Genomic DNA, 15,473 nt, shown 5'->3' with positions numbered 1-15,473 from the left:
GTATTGATTTGTCGTGTGCGCGCGTGGCAGAGGCAACGATCAGGCCAGACAAATTTTCGCCGGTAGCTGGTGGCGGCCGCCTTCCGATAGAAAACCTCTCGAGCTGTACGGCACGTTTTCTCTATTCCCTGTATACAATTCCACGATTCTGATCACCGATTCCATTGGGGAAGGTAAAATCAAACTTTGCTCGGTTTCCCTGTTCGTTTAGGGTTTCGATGAGACGCGTGTAATTGGCTATGGGCTTTTGTTTTTTATATGTTGTGTCTTCCAATTTTTGGGGTGGATAATCAATCAGTTTGGTATTAGATGCCTTTCTTGTTCAATTATGACTTGAAGAACGTGTTCTCTTTCTTTTCCTTTTTTTTTTGGGTAATTGGATTTCAGATTATTGGGCTGGGTGTCAGGATGTTACAATTTTTTTTATTTATTTTTTTGAATTTTGTGCATCTCTTTTAGTTTAGTACAATTCTAAATTTTATTCTGATAAAAATTGCTGCTTTCTGGTTCCTCTGAGGTTATTCACAGCCTCTGCTATTGTTTTAGCTGAACCAACAAAAAAATTGTATATTGTTATGAATGACTAAACATATTTTCTTGTTTATAGTACTATTAAATTCTTTTTGTTAGCCAGACGTAGATGGACGGTTTCCTAATCTTCGAATACTAGATTGTTTATATTTATGTCTGAACTTCAATTCCGTCGTTTACTTTTGGGTGGTTGTGATAGTTTGAAACTACTTTTACGAATTGAAAACGGATGGCCTTAAATTGTTATGTCAGTGACATCATACCATTTAACATACGAATGTTGTGTTGTATAGCAATTAGCATGCCCTCGAATGAAATAACTGGAGATAATTTGCTTGAGCTTATAATAGTACTGTATTATGCTTATTACTAAATCGTAAATACGACTCGGTTGCTGAATGCTCTTTAAATCTTGGTTATCAGTGAAATGGCGGCTCCTGGAGACTCATGGGTGAGGGAGTATAATGAAGCAGTCAAACTTGCTGATGATATCACAAACATGATATCTGAGAGGAGTTCGTTACCCGCAACTGGGCCAGAAGCACAGCGCCATTCTTCTGCTATACGGAGGAAAATAACCATACTAGGAACCAGACTCGATAGCTTGCAGTCCCTTTTCTCTAAGCTACCCGGAAAGCAATCCCTGTGAGTTGTCTTAATGAACTGCTTCTTCGATAAAGATGCCAACTTGTTAATTAGGTATCAATAAGAAGTGTATCAGCGTTGAAATATAAATATTAAAAAAGTTTAACGAAGAAATGGTGAAGGTAGATGATGCAGAAATAAAAAAGTTGGGGATAATGTAAGACTGCGGTAAATTAAATCACGGAGGGGAAGGAGGTAAATCCGATAGGCTAGATGTTCGAAGAATATAAATGGTTGATTACCTAATGTCATAATGGTGGACACAGTAGACTATAATAAATTGTCATGGATGCCTAGTAATGTACCTGGTTTCTCGACCATTTTGCATTACAATGAACAACTAGTCTGATTGGCTGGCCATAAAAGTCTGGGCTCTCCACCTACTTCTATATCACACAGCACTTACTAGTGGTTTTGAAACACATCATTATTCTTGCCATGCTTTCTGATCTGATCTTTTATGCAGGAGTGAAAAGGAAATGAATCGTCGTAGGGACATGGTTGCAAATTTGAGATCAAAAGTAACTCAGATGGCTTCTGCATTGAACATGTCAAACTTTGCGATCAGAGACAGCTTACTTGGGCCAGAAATAAAGCAGGCTGATGCCATGAGCAGAGCAACTGGTCTTGACAACCATGGCGTCGTTGGTCTTCAAAGACAAATTATGAAAGGCTAGTTGTTAACTGTATCTGTAATTGAACTTAAATTTGCTTTTTCTTTTTATAATCAATGATTTATCTTTACCTTCTCAATTTCATTGCAGAACAAGATGAAGGTCTTGAAAGATTGGAGGAGACAGTCTTAAGCACCAAACATATTGCATTGGCAGTGAACGAAGAGCTTGATCTACATACCAGACTAATTGTGAGTCTTTGTACCGTTTAGTTTCGTACTTTATAGACATACTTTTGTTACGTCCAGTAATTATCGTGACAAACATCTGTGAATGCTCGACGTGCAGGATAATCTGGATGAGCATGTTGAGGTTACCGACTCCAGACTACAGGTGACAGTTATTTCTACTAACATTTTTTTCTCAAAATCGTAACAAAGTAGCAAAAATAATGATTGAAAAATACTAGAAAATGTTTCTCTTTGAGATTCATCGTAATTGAAAAAATATTGAAACGAATGCAAGGAAGATTCTATTTGAATTTGAAATCTTTACAAGTAAAATCTCCAATCCGTCAATCCAGTCACAAACTTATAATATCACATCATTTTATTTGTAATGATAACAGCGAGTTCAAAGGAAGCTTGCGATATTGAATAAACGGACAAAGGGGGGCTGCTCCTGCATGTGCCTGCTGATATCTGTTATAGGGATCATTCTGCTGGTTGCTGTTATATATATGCTGATCAAGTATTTGTAATATATGATCGATTTTTTGCTATGAAATGAAGAGCTCAAAGGCTCGGTTTGTGTCCTCCTTGAATTTCGGTTTTTTTTCCTTTGTTTCTCAAGTTCTTGTGTAAGTAAAACGACAGGATTTGATTGCCGAAACTAAAGTTCGTCCCGCTTGTTGTAAAAACTATGTTCACTTCTTTTTCTTTGTGTGAAAAACATGTGCTGTTGAGTTTGATGATATTTGTCATATTTGCTTTGTGATATTTTGTAGTATTTGAATATACTTTTATTTTCGTTGCATTTTTTTTAGTTCAAATTTTGTTACTGATACGAAAGTTGGGGATGCAGAGTCGGAACCTTTGACCTTAACTCTACCAAGTAGAGGTGCAGATCGGACGAATCATAATTAATACATTGGGAAAAATTTCAAGTTCCTCCGATGGATAACAAATAATTCCATTTTTGTCCCTAAAAACCGGCTGTTGTTGTTCAGCTGCGCCCTCTTTTCCTTGCAGCCGCTTACCTTGGTCATCAGTTAATATCGGAAGTTGAAACGGAAAAAAAAAGGTCATAAAAGTGGAAATTTTTCGTACTAAAACCAGCAAAAATTGAAAATTTCATTCTTTTTATTCATTTATAGTCTAATGAGAAGGGTTTTAGCTCGTAAATCTCTTTTGGCTAGTTTCATATACGGTTCAGTTTTTTGGACATTGTACTCTCCTGTTTTAAGTTTCGCTTACAATTATCTCTCTATCTGCCTTGAAATGTCTGGAATACCCTTCACTTTATATCAAAATTACAACTAAACTTCATTTCCACTTAAAAAAACGCTAGTCGTCATATTAACGTGTTCTACAAACACTTCGCAATACTTATTTATCTATTTATTTCCCTCAAAATGTTTGTCAATAAAAAAAATCATCAAACAATGTTTTTCGATACCTAGAATGAATGGTTTGGATCAATCGGCGGAAATCAATTGCAAAGATCAAGAAATTAGAGCCTTCCAATGGTTTGATCGGATCCGGGTGGACTTACGTGTCGAGCTTCTAATTAGTTGGGCCGCCTCATATGAATTTGGGTAAATATGCTGAAAAAATATTTATCTATGATTTCCAATTTTATGTTTCTATGCGATTTATTCGATTAAATAATTATTTTATATTATTTTGATTTAATTTTTTTTAATATACTTGTTTTTAATTTATTTTTATTTTATTAATTCTGAATAACTCGCATCTGCTTGATGAGCGAGCACTATATAAAACTACAAACACAGCCCCTGTTAGAAATAAAACTCAAAACCCTAACTGTAAATTTTCCCCCAATTTACATTATTCTACCCAACAAAACTGAAATTCCGTATGATATGAACAAGTCGAACATCCTCTCTTTCTGAATTAATCGACGTATAAATCTGAATTTTGCAATAAAGTTTTGAAATTTGAAGATGAGCATAGTGCCGAAAGAAACAATCGAGGTGATAGCGCAGAGCATAGGCATCACCAATTTATCCCCCGATGTTTTGCCTGCTTTAGCTGCCGATGTTGAGTACCGCATTCGCGAAATCATGCAGGTAACTCTTGACTCGGAAATATGCCAATTTGTGCCTGTACAATAGATATTTCATTGCGTTTTATTTTCGAATTTGTTACCAGGAAGCTATCAAATGCATGCGGCATTCGCGGAGAACTACTTTAACTACAGATGATGTAGATAGCGCGCTTGGCTTAAGAAACGTTGAGGTGCCCTTTTTTTTTTTTTCGGGGATCATGCTATTAATCACTTATGTTTGTGGAATTATGTGTTAATTTTTCTATTTTAATTTTGAGGTACGTTCGAGCATATTGCTGGTTTCGGTTACTGTTTACGTATTTAGTATTGGGTTTAGGTGGTTGTTGGTTTTGATGATTATATAAATCATTCAGCCAATATATGGATTTGCATCGGGAGATCCACTGAGATTCAAAAGAGCTGCTGGGCACAAGGATTTGTTTTATATTGAGGAAAAAGATGTGGAATTCAAGGAGGTAGGCATTTCGGATATGCTATTACCTGAATTTCAGTCAGCATTTATAGGTAGTTACATTTTCACTTTTTTGCCGTTTAGGTAATTGAAGCTCCTCTACCTAAGGCCCCGTTAGATACAGCAGTAGTTACGCACTGGTTAGCTATTGAAGGAGTTCAGCCCGCTATTCCAGAAAATCCTCCGCCTGAAGCTCTCCAGAGTATGATCCACAGTCATCCCTATTTTATCTCGCTTATTCTTTTACGCCTTTTGCTTCTGGATGAACCTCACAAGTTTTAACGTTGATATTTAAGGGGTTTCATTATACAAGATTAGTTTCATTATATGACTGAGTTCTTTTATATGGCCAGTGCTTTCACTGCCTTCTGATAACAGAAAGACTGAAGTCAAAGAGGATGGAGTACCCGTGGACATTAAATTACCTATTAAGCATGTACTTTCGCGGGAACTTCAGGTAATGCTGGCGTTTTATGTGCTTTTCTTTGTTCCTACAAAGAGCGCATGATAGCTAATTGTTCTTTATCTGGTGGTGCAGCTTTACTTTGAGAAAATCACCGAGTTGACTGTTAGTAGATCCGAGTCCGGTCTGTTTAAAGCAGCATTATCAAGCTTGGCAACTGACTCAGGAATTCATCCCTTAGTCCCATACTTTACGTTTTTTGTAGCTGATGAGGTACGTAGACATAACTAAAATTCAATCTGGACGAACAATATCACTTTATAATGAACATCAATTAGTAACTTGTGGCAGGTTTCTCGGAATCTGAATAATTATTCTCTCCTTTACGCTTTGATGCGACTTGTGTGGAGCCTTCTTCAGAATCCACATATACACATTGAGCCATATGTAAGTTACCTTTGTTGTTTGTTCCATTTGGCTGATAAATGGATTGCTGTCATCAAATTTGCAAATTCAATATTAGATTTGATTAATGGTTTCCTGTTAAGTACATTTTAAAATTTAATCTTGAATTGGCAAATCCAGTTCAAAGATAATGTTCACAAGTGTAATTACTAAATTCTGGTTTCTAATTTCTGATTAGCTGCACCAACTAATGCCCTCGGTGATGACGTGCCTTGTTGCTAAGAGACTAGGAAATAAATTATCTGACAACCACTGGTATCTTAGAAATTTCACGGCTAATCTGGTTGCTTCAATATGCAAGAGGTGAGAATTTCATATTTACTTGGATCTGCATAATGTATGTGGATATAACTTGTGGGGTTATATGTCAGTTATCCGGTAAAAGTGAGGCTTATACTACGACTTTACCATGCCACTGCAGATAGATCCGTATCTCAATTAATTTTAATTTGACTGCATGTTTGTAAATTGCACAGATTCGGACATGTTTATCATAATCTCCAACCACGTGTGACCAAGACATTGTTGCACGCTTTCTTGGACCCATCGAAAGCTCTTCCTCAACATTATGGTGCTATTCAAGGGCTAGCCTCCCTTGGCCCTAATGTGGTATTGTTTTCCTCCTTCTCGCCCCTGTGTGTGTGGGTGTGTGTGTGTGTGTGTGTGTGGGTGTGTGTGTGTGTGTGTGTGTGTGTGTGTGTGTGTGTGTGACAATTGTGTGTATTCATGTGTTATGGATAAATGATATTTGCATACCCACATATATCCACTAATCCACTATATTATATCTATACAATATTATGGTTAGGATAAATTCTATTGAAAATATTATCCAGGTTCGTATGCTTGTGCTTCCCAATCTCGAGCCTTATTTGCAGCTTCTGGAGCCAGAAATGCAACTAGAGACGCAAAAGAATGAGATGAAGAGGCATGAAGCCTGGATTGTATATGGAGCTTTAATGGTAAGACATGCTTTAGGTTTATGGAATACTGGTTGCATTTATGCATCTTACAATGAAGAACTACTCAAAAGTCCAATATGCATAAACGGCTGAGTGGTGTCACTAATCGCTTTGTCCCTTTTATCTTATACATATTGTTTTTTAATATTTGGTTCCGGGCATTCTAGCTGATAAGATAATACTGTTACTAGCGTGCAGTCGGTATGTGCATGTATGATCGGCTGAAGATGCTACCTTCTCTACCATCTCCGCCACCACGTGCTGTTTGGAAGAGTAACGCCAAAGTAGTGACTACAGTTTCAAGTATGATTCTCTTATTTTTTGCTCTGCTTATATGAAAATGTTCACTATCGTAATTGTTATTTTATTCTTTTGGGTGTTGGAAATGGAGAGTTTTCCTGCATTTTCAATTTTGGAATCTAAATTTTTCACCTTTCGTCGATTACGAGACTCTGATACCATGTTATCCGTTTTTTGAAACTTGTTGAAGACAAACGTAAAGCAAGCATGGATAACATGACGAACCAGCCACCGCTGAAGAAGTTAGCAACAGACAGTTCCATGGGTGGAACAACACCTCCAAATATTGGGGCAGTGGACCCTAATTTGCAATCGTCAACGAATAACAACATGCCTGGTTCGAGCGGCAGAAAAGAAATCCTCGGTGGTCAAAGATTATTGAAGACACCAGCAGCTCTCGATCAGGCATGGAAGGACGATGTAGATCCTCGAAGAGTTCTGCCTTTGTTGCGCAAATGTTTCGGTGATAGCATGTTGCCTTTCTTCCCTACACCCGAGGCTTCTTTATTCTTGTGATATATTTTAACCACAAATGTGTAACCAAATATTAGTACCCAGGTTTTGAGGATTACAATCAACTCAAATATGACGAGCCTGTTATTGTGTGACATCTGGCATTGTTTAAATTAAGGACTTGAGTATGAACACATGCAGAATGTTTAAAGCAGCAAGAAACTGCATTTGAACAGATGAAATAGGAGACTATTATTATTACTACATGAAAACTGTGACAAAAGAAGAGAGCACAAAAATGGCTAACGAAAGAGTCTCCTATTTGGCGTCGGTGAATTATTGGTGACGGGTGGATTTGACGACTTGGAGCTGCCTGGTGTGGCTGTAATCTTTGGATCAGTGAGAAGAGCCTTTTGAAATGATTCGGTGAAACCAGTTGCAATAATGGTGACATGGATCTCACCGTTGAAACGCTCGTCCACAACCGCGCCAAATATAATATTTGCAGAAGGGTCTGCTAAACTGGTTACAATCTGGAATCCAATGGAAATGATAAGAATCATAAATAAATTGAACATAATATTCCGCTGTTTAATTATTTTTTGTAGTTAAACAATTAGGTCATGTTGGCAACAGAAAAACATGGCTAAAATGACAAGAACAATACCTGAGACACTTTATTAACTTCTTGGAGAGTGATATCCTTCCCTCCAGTAATATTGTACACAACTCCAGTGGCCGATTGAATAGAAGAGCCGATTAAAGGAGCCAAAGTTGCTTGTTCAGCTGCCTCTACAGCACGGTTTTTGCTAGAGGAAACACCCACTCCGAGCATTGCAGTGCCGGAATTTTTCATCACCGCCTGCACATCAGCAAAATCCACATTCACCAGCCCTGGTATCTGCAAAAAAAAAAAAAAAAAAAAAAAAAAAAACTCCCAATGGTCACACAATTGGCTGCTAAAAGCAAGAAAAAATTTGAAGTAACAAACGAAATGAAGATTTAATATATGCAACTGACAGTGATTATATCTGAGATTCCTTGGACACCTTGGCGGAGCACATCATCTGCTAGAAGGAAAGCATCTTGAAGGGGAGTGTTCTCATCGGCAATATCTAGGAGACGGTCGTTTGGAACCACTATAAGAGTATCTACATGTTTCTGTAGCTTTTCAATCGCTTCGAGAGCCTAAAAACATTATCCGACGTACAGTGAAACAATATTATTAGGACTTATCATTTTAGCAAACTCACAAGATGTCAATAGATCCTTAAGCTTGCTGTAGACATGAATTTCTCTAAACCGGAATAGGTACAAATATCTGAAAATATCATGCCATATGTCGTGCTAAGAAGAAAATAGAATTGTGATTCTTGCCATAATTATGCTGAGTTATCGTAATATTGAGCTGTTATGCTGAGTTATCGTAATAATGATAATGCCCCGAATTTTTTTTCTTTTCGATTTTGGCTGAATGAGAATACAGTTCTTCATAATTCAAGAGTAGGACACTCCCAAAAAACATTTGAGAGTCAAATAATAAAGAGAATAATACTAGCTTTCTTCGTGTCGAAAAAACGGAAATAACACCTACCTGCACAGATCTTTTACGACCTTCAAAGCTGAATGGGTAGGTAACAACACCAACGGTTAAGTAGCCTGCATCTTTTGCTATTTGAGAAACAACAGGGGCAGCACCAGAACCTGTACCCCCACCCATCCCTGCTGTAATAAACACCATATCCGACCCCTTGAGAGCATTCGCAATGGCTTCCTTCGATTCCTCTGCCGCCTGTTCCCCTAACAGCGGGTTGCCTCCAGTACCTGCATTAGTCCACCAAACAGTAACGAAGGTTCTACAATATCGTCCACAAAAATTCAACAATCTGAAGCAATAATCTCAATGTTGCAAGTTCAAGCTACAAAAGTCGAGAGCAATTAAGTGCGACGAATAAGAGAGATGCATTACCAAGTCCGCGAGTCAAAAGCTCTCCGATCTGGATAGGGTTTTCGGCAGACGATTGCAACAGCGCCTGAGCATCAGTGTTTATTGCATAGAAGTCCACTCCCTGTCATTAAACACCACACCGAATTATTGCTTCCAGAAACTTACATAAATCAAACAGAATATCTGAAATAGGAGTATCATCAAAATTCAGAAACAAAAACAGTTTCATAAGAAATTGAAATGCAAAACAAAACCAATTAGGTAGGGAAAAAAAAGATTAAACCTAAAAGCCTGTCAAAATTGAACTCTTAATTCGAAGTAAACTTTTACAGCAACTAAAGTGACAATTGAAATTAGAGAAGGGAAAAGGAAATGCGTGTTTGAAAAGGGAGGAAAGGAACTGTGCGTAACTCGTAAGCCGCTGCCAATCATGCGGTTGACGGCATTGTTGCCGCCGCCGCCGACTCCGACGACCTTAATCTTGGCGGAGTCCATCGGTGTAAGCGAGCAGTAAACGCCGCTACGGTGCCGCTTAAAATTGCAGAAACTCTTCCGGCGAGACCTCGAGAAGCAGATACTGCGTGTAGAGGTTAATTCGGAACATCCAATAGAAATGGAGGTCGTAGAAGAAGCCATTAACGCTTGCTTCCTCGGTATCAGAAAATGAGAGTTTTCTATAGAAATCTCTTTACTTTCGAAGAAGGGGGACAGAGTTTTTATCAGCCTATTTTTAGGGTTTTAGATTAAAGATTTTGTTTTATTTGATTCTTAAATTGATTTATCCAACTCAAGCCTGGTTTATATTATACTACACCGGGTTAAATACGTCTGAGTAGTTTATATTATGCTATACCGGGTTAAATACGTCGAGTAGATCTTCATACCCACATTCACATTGGTGTAGTAGATCAACGGTAAAAATTCACCCAATGTAATCTTGACCGAGTGTCAAAACTAGGGGTGTAAACGAGCCGAGCTCGAGCCGAGCTCGCCTCTTTTGGCTGGCTCGAGCTCGAGCTCGAGCTCGTCGAGCTCCTCTTTTTTTGGCTCGAGCTCGAGCTCGTGTCAATTTTGTCGAGCTCGAGCCCATTGTCTTTTTTTTTTTTTTAAATATTTTTTTAATTATTATTTTATTATTAAAAATTATTTAAAAAATAAAAAAATAAAAACTAAATTGTAATTATATATATTTTTAATATTTGTATTTATTTCTATAATATTTTACATTATTATACATTATTTAAATAAAAATAACATATAAAAAATAAAAAATAAAAATAAAAAAATAATAATAAATCCGGCTCGCGAGCTCATGAACAACTGAAAACCGGCTCGAGCTCGGCTCGTCAGAAAGCTCGAGCTCTAGCTCGAAAATCTCGAGTCCGAGTTCGAGCTTTTTACGAGCCGGCTCTTCGAGCTCACGAGTCGGCTCGGCTCGTTTACACCCCTAGTCAAAACAGATTGTTTTATCCTTCATCTTCATCTATCTTGTTGGAATTTAATACAATTTTTTTATCTTTACAAAACCTACTCTATTATGTGTGCGAGTATGTGTAAATCTATTATACTTCACGTCAGCACAAAATCATATCGTACCGTAATGTATTTGTCCGGGTAAAGATACAAACGATGTTTATTCACTTCAAAGCGTACACAAACTAAGATGTCATCCTTCAAAAGTGATGAGGAGAACAATAAAATAATTTTACAACACAAAATGGAACTCAATTCGATAATGAATATAAATTTGAAAGTGGTTCTCCGTTCATAAAAAATACATACACAAACGATTCTGGGTATTGTATAATACCCCAAAAATGAAAATGTTATTCATTGTTCTTTCGATTCTCCATCCACACTCAAACAACGTAGCTTTGCAATATGCTTCTCATATCATTCCGCATCGTTCAAAATGGGAACGATGAGAGGATTCATCTGTGCCAAGTACACAATTGCCCACCTGCACACGAACAACAAAAGTAAAATATCAGAAACTATTTCGTAAGTTAATACAGAAAACAAAAGACATAGGTAGAACAAAACTGAATCCCTCTCCAACACGAAAAAGATGAGTACAATTTTGGGCAGCCTGTTTTGACCACTGAATAAATTTACTCGTTTTTTTTTTGTCCCAACGACCTTTTGTATTTTGCTGCCATATGCTCTGATCCTTCTTGTATGTATGGTCTATGTTACTATTTTTTAACGAACTCAATAGTTCATACTACAGACACTACAAACTAAATATCCGAACCGATGACAAGAAGATAGAGCAAGACAAGCAGAGTTGAATAAGTACATGACAAGACGGACAAACAAAAGAAGAACCGAGATGCATGAACGTTCAACATTTGAATTTAGAGAAAGATAGGAAAATGCACTACTAAGGCTTCTGGTAAATTTATATTAACCCTCAAAAAGATAATAATTTGAAACATAAAATAAAAAATCCAACAATGTTTCACCAAACTAAATAAAATGTCATTATTACTTCCCCGACGGAACCATGCATGAGTGCGCACAAAAAGAGTCTCAAGGTATACTGACATGGCCTACAGGTTCAAACCTCAGATCCCACATCAATAGCAATCGAGCATGTATGTAAACCTTAAACTCGTAGCAGCTTAATTATCATTCACTAACTTCAAAGGGTATCCAAGATTCATCCATCAATCAGTAGATACGTAGAATCTCGCTGATTTCATCTCTTGGACATTGTTTCAACATTTCTCTACATTCATTGCACATAATAAATGTTCACCTAACAACCTTAGAAAATTCTCCAGAAAATTCACAATTATAAAACACGTGCAAGTCAATGATTTTGCTGAACAAGGCATGACAGGAGGGTTCGTGTTAATTTTCCTTATAAGAATTACTCGCACAGTATAAATTTCTTTTCTTCTACGTTGAGGGTATAGAGCAAAAAAATAGTATTCCTATAAAAGCCACTGCCCCTCATACTAATTGCAGCACAACTTCACACAACCACATTAAGTCAGAAACACCAATGATTACAAAAGCAAAAGAGCGAATGTAGGAAAGAGAAACATTGCATATTACTACAAGGCCAAAACAAGAAAACGAACTTACATCATCCAACAGCACACCGTCGCTGTAATAATCAATGTCAGGTGTAACCTGCATTGCACAAGATCATTATTGATTATTCAGAGATGCAATTCATTATCGATGAAGTTCAAAATTATCAAACGGTGGAAGTGACACCATATACCACCAGAACATCTTTACAAAAATATCGCAAAAATCACTTTTTCGTCACTACTTATGATAAAAATCATAATCAAATACTCAGTATAGTTAGCTCAAAGGAGTGTTCAAATTAAAACCGAACGCAGGAATTGTGGCAGCTATACGATTCAAGATAAAAGTTGACCAAATTAACCGCACACTCTTCAAATTGAAAACAATCTACGAAGAAATTTCGAGAAGGATGATAAGAATGTAAAACATACAGATTTGCAGAGGGGCCTCTGTTGAAGCAGATTCTGGCGCAGAGTGATGCAATAACCCCAACCACTAGGAATATTAGAGAAGTCACCAAAAACCCCATCTCCAATCTCGTTGCAACCGATTTAGCACTCAATTAACTCTTTACCTGTGTAGAATCAAAAGAAAAAAAATGATAAACAGATCCCCCAATCTGGTTCAAAATCACTACTTAAAACTTTCAGTTTTTTTGCACAAAAACAAAGAGTTACAGACGATCTGAAATGAAAACAATATGGAGTACGAAAGCTTCAAATGGAATTGTAGCCATTCAATTGGATCGGGACATTGATAAGAACCCTCGAAATTATTGAATGAGTAAGTACATAAATATGCATAACATATACATAAACAATCTATAATAATAATAATAATAATAAACGCGTAGAACATGAGGGAGAGAACCTTAAATTCCGGCGACCGGCGAAGCTTCCGCTGTTCGATCCGGTGTCGATTTTGATAAGATTCAATTTGTTCTCAGATTATTAGAATTAAAAATTCAACGTGCGAGTTGTGATTCATACCGATATTTATTTGGGCCTCGATTTATTATAATTTGAATATTTCATATATTGTTTTGGGAATAATAATATGGGCCCATTGGGCCCTTATGATAATTGGGCTTAACGACTGTTTAGCATTATTATAGAAAGATACAACTTTCCACTTTTATTTAGACTAACAAACTTGATGTGAGCATAAGTCACTTGCTTGGATCATTTTTATTCGTCGATACAGAGTAAAGCCAGATTTTATCCCACTTATCGAGCATATTGAAACGTCCATATAAGTAAAATGCGTCATAAAATTAAAAATCATGTGAAATAGGACTAAAAATACTATATTCGCAAAATTATTGTATGTAAAACTAAAACATGACAAGTTAGAGGACTAAATTCTTAAATACGCCAACATAGTGGACCAAAACTACATAAATTCAAGAAATTAGAACATCCAATTCTTTTGTAGCTCAAGTATCTATTCGAATATTCCATTAGCTTCTCCTTCACAAGCTCCCCTACAAATCGGAACTCTTCGATCACCCTCACATCCGCACCGTTCCTCATCACCGGCGGAAAGAACAGCCAGAAGCTCGTCGCCACCACAAACCCAACCGTCAGCGGCCCGCTCACGAACCAGGGCAGCCGCCACTTCCTCCCGGCCAAAGCCACCTTCACTCCAAACTCCACCACCACACATACACCCTGAACAACAAAAAACATGGTCATCTCCCACGTCGGGCTGACCCGAGTAATGTACCAGAAAAACAACTCGTGCATAAGCCCCGAAACAACAAACGCCGCCAGCACGGCGGGCAGCGCCGCCCAGTCTCCGCCCAACACCGCCGCAGCGGCCGACCAAACCGGCCTGTAAACCGTCTGGTGCAGAATACTGCTGACCGTGAGGTTCCACCGCCTGCCCCAAAACTCCCGGAGCGAGGACGAAAGGTACGGCTCGTCGGAGGCGGGCTCCAGCTCAAACCCTAGAAACGCCCCCACCAGCAAACTAGAAACCTCGACCAAAATCTCGACCGATAGAAAAACCAAACAGCAATAAGCAACCAGCACAATTTTAGGGTGGATGTAATCTCTGCATTCGTACAGTATCGAGATCAGCACGACGGAGATTGGGATTTCGGTGGCCAGATTTAACGGCAGTACTTTCTTCGACTTCTTAGGAGCCGCCGTACTTCTTCCGGCGGCGTCGGTTTGGGGAGGCTTGATCTTCAAGGGGAGGGCGGCGGTGGCAATGAAAGCGGGCAGAGATTTCGGGGCTCCGGCGGATGAAATCGGGCCACGATCGAAGGCAAAGAGGAGCAGCTTGAAATTGGCAAGCCAAGTGATGAAGAAAACAGTGACTGCAGTGAAGAAGGCGGAGTTTGTGTGGAGTGGAAGAATGGAGAAGATGTAGAAAATCGGGGAGAGGGAAAAAAGGCGGCACTTGCCCTTGGGCAGAGTTGCTGAAATGAAATGACAGTAACAAAGAGAAGCGATTACGGCTAACCAAACGCGGCTTAGATTATTGATCTCGCCTCCATCAACAACAACCACTGTCATCATCCTGGAAAACTGTAAATTCCTAGAGAGAGAGAAACTAACTTGGAAATATTGGAGATGATTGTTATTTTAAATCATGGCCACCTTTGAGTAATTACAACATCCGTTGTTCACATATAACCTTAAAATCAGAGAGAAATTTCGAAAATAGTTGGTTGATATTTTCATCCTTCAAGTAAGTCAAAAATTAAGGTAACAAACTTGTACTCCGATCACTCATATTACATGTTTAACTACTAACAACCAATAGATAAACTATATTTTGGGAAAATTAGTATTAAAAAAAAATAAATAAAAAAATCCTTGTTTGGAAATTGCATTGAGATAGGTTCATTATGTAGAAATAATTAGGGATTATTTTTTCGCGAAATTTTGGATTAAATTGGACGTATTCTGAATTAAATTTGACGTAAATCGACTGCAGTTGATTAAAAATAAGTTGATTTATTAATCGACTATTGTTGATTAACAATACTAAATTGATGGAAGAAAAATCAGAGTGAATATTAAAAAAAAAATCGAAATGTTATCATTTTGCAAAATATTGTATTTTCAAAAAGCACAGAATATACAAACTTCGTACCAAGATTGAGCCCTTCAAACATGCATGCAGTAGCACTATGTAGAATTCGCCAAAGCCATTCTGGAGTTGATGCACACAAGCGAAGCCATCAATTTTGACGTGCCGATGCATAATATTTCCGACAATTAGGTTCGAATTTTGAGTGCAACAAAGGAGAACTCAGTCTCGATCAGACGAGGCGCAAGTCCTAAGCTCATATATTATAGAACTTCACAAGTGTCACTCATAAGACCAAAAAAAA

General features: G+C 37.8%; 5 protein-coding genes across 6 annotated transcripts; 2 read left to right on the top strand and 3 right to left on the bottom strand.

Annotated features, from left to right (window-relative positions):
• Nucleotides 1–31: 31 nt before the first annotated feature.
• On the top strand, nt 32–2,760 carry LOC105968740 (syntaxin-51). The gene is made up of 6 exons (XM_012993401.2): nt 32–173; nt 955–1,176; nt 1,643–1,848; nt 1,941–2,041; nt 2,139–2,183; nt 2,419–2,760. Exons 2-6 carry the CDS (start codon nt 959–961, stop codon nt 2,548–2,550), a joined length of 702 nt encoding a protein of 233 aa, XP_012848855.1. The 5' UTR covers nt 32–173; nt 955–958; the 3' UTR covers nt 2,551–2,760.
• A 1,010-nt stretch (nt 2,761–3,770) lies between these two features.
• Nucleotides 3,771–7,328, top strand: TAFII59 (TATA BOX ASSOCIATED FACTOR II 59). The gene is made up of 12 exons (XM_012993405.2): nt 3,771–4,101; nt 4,184–4,270; nt 4,454–4,555; nt 4,636–4,753; nt 4,905–5,008; nt 5,090–5,227; nt 5,306–5,401; nt 5,598–5,722; nt 5,896–6,028; nt 6,256–6,381; nt 6,573–6,684; nt 6,872–7,328. Exons 1-12 carry the CDS (start codon nt 3,976–3,978, stop codon nt 7,195–7,197), a joined length of 1,593 nt encoding a protein of 530 aa, XP_012848859.1. The 5' UTR covers nt 3,771–3,975; the 3' UTR covers nt 7,198–7,328.
• Nucleotides 7,241–9,865, bottom strand: LOC105968746 (cell division protein FtsZ homolog 1, chloroplastic). Its single transcript, XM_012993407.2, has 6 exons — nt 9,494–9,865; nt 9,104–9,203; nt 8,729–8,958; nt 8,155–8,322; nt 7,802–8,035; nt 7,241–7,667 (listed from the first exon to the last, which is right to left on the bottom strand). Exons 1-6 carry the CDS (start codon nt 9,716–9,718, stop codon nt 7,437–7,439), a joined length of 1,188 nt encoding a protein of 395 aa, XP_012848861.2. The 5' UTR covers nt 9,719–9,865; the 3' UTR covers nt 7,241–7,436.
• Nucleotides 9,866–10,699: 834 nt separating this feature from the next.
• On the bottom strand, nt 10,700–13,135 carry LOC105969083 (V-type proton ATPase subunit e1). Of its 2 annotated transcripts, none has more exons than XM_012993815.2 (4): nt 12,998–13,135; nt 12,559–12,701; nt 12,176–12,223; nt 10,700–11,042 (listed from the first exon to the last, which is right to left on the bottom strand). In XM_012993815.2, the coding sequence occupies exons 2-4, from the start codon at nt 12,654–12,656 to the stop codon at nt 10,976–10,978; spliced, it is 213 nt and encodes a 70-aa protein (XP_012849269.1). In that variant the 5' UTR covers nt 12,657–12,701; nt 12,998–13,135; the 3' UTR covers nt 10,700–10,975. The 2 variants fall into 2 exon arrangements, with proteins under 2 accessions (XP_012849269.1, XP_012849270.1); XM_012993816.2 differs by lacking the exon at nt 12,998–13,135 and adding an exon at nt 12,809–12,952.
• A 356-nt stretch (nt 13,136–13,491) lies between these two features.
• Nucleotides 13,492–14,813, bottom strand: LOC105968489 (putative long-chain-alcohol O-fatty-acyltransferase 5). Its single transcript, XM_012993123.2, has one exon. The coding sequence runs from the start codon at nt 14,650–14,652 to the stop codon at nt 13,492–13,494; it is 1,161 nt and encodes a 386-aa protein (XP_012848577.2). The 5' UTR covers nt 14,653–14,813.
• Between the last annotated feature and the right edge of the window lie 660 nt (nt 14,814–15,473).

Source organism: Erythranthe guttata, chromosome 13, assembly GCF_056151865.1.
Source record: "Erythranthe guttata isolate IM_541 chromosome 13, IM_541, whole genome shotgun sequence".
NCBI classification, from domain to species: Eukaryota; Viridiplantae; Streptophyta; class Magnoliopsida; order Lamiales; family Phrymaceae; genus Erythranthe; species Erythranthe guttata.
This window is presented reverse-complemented; position numbering and strand designations above follow the sequence as displayed.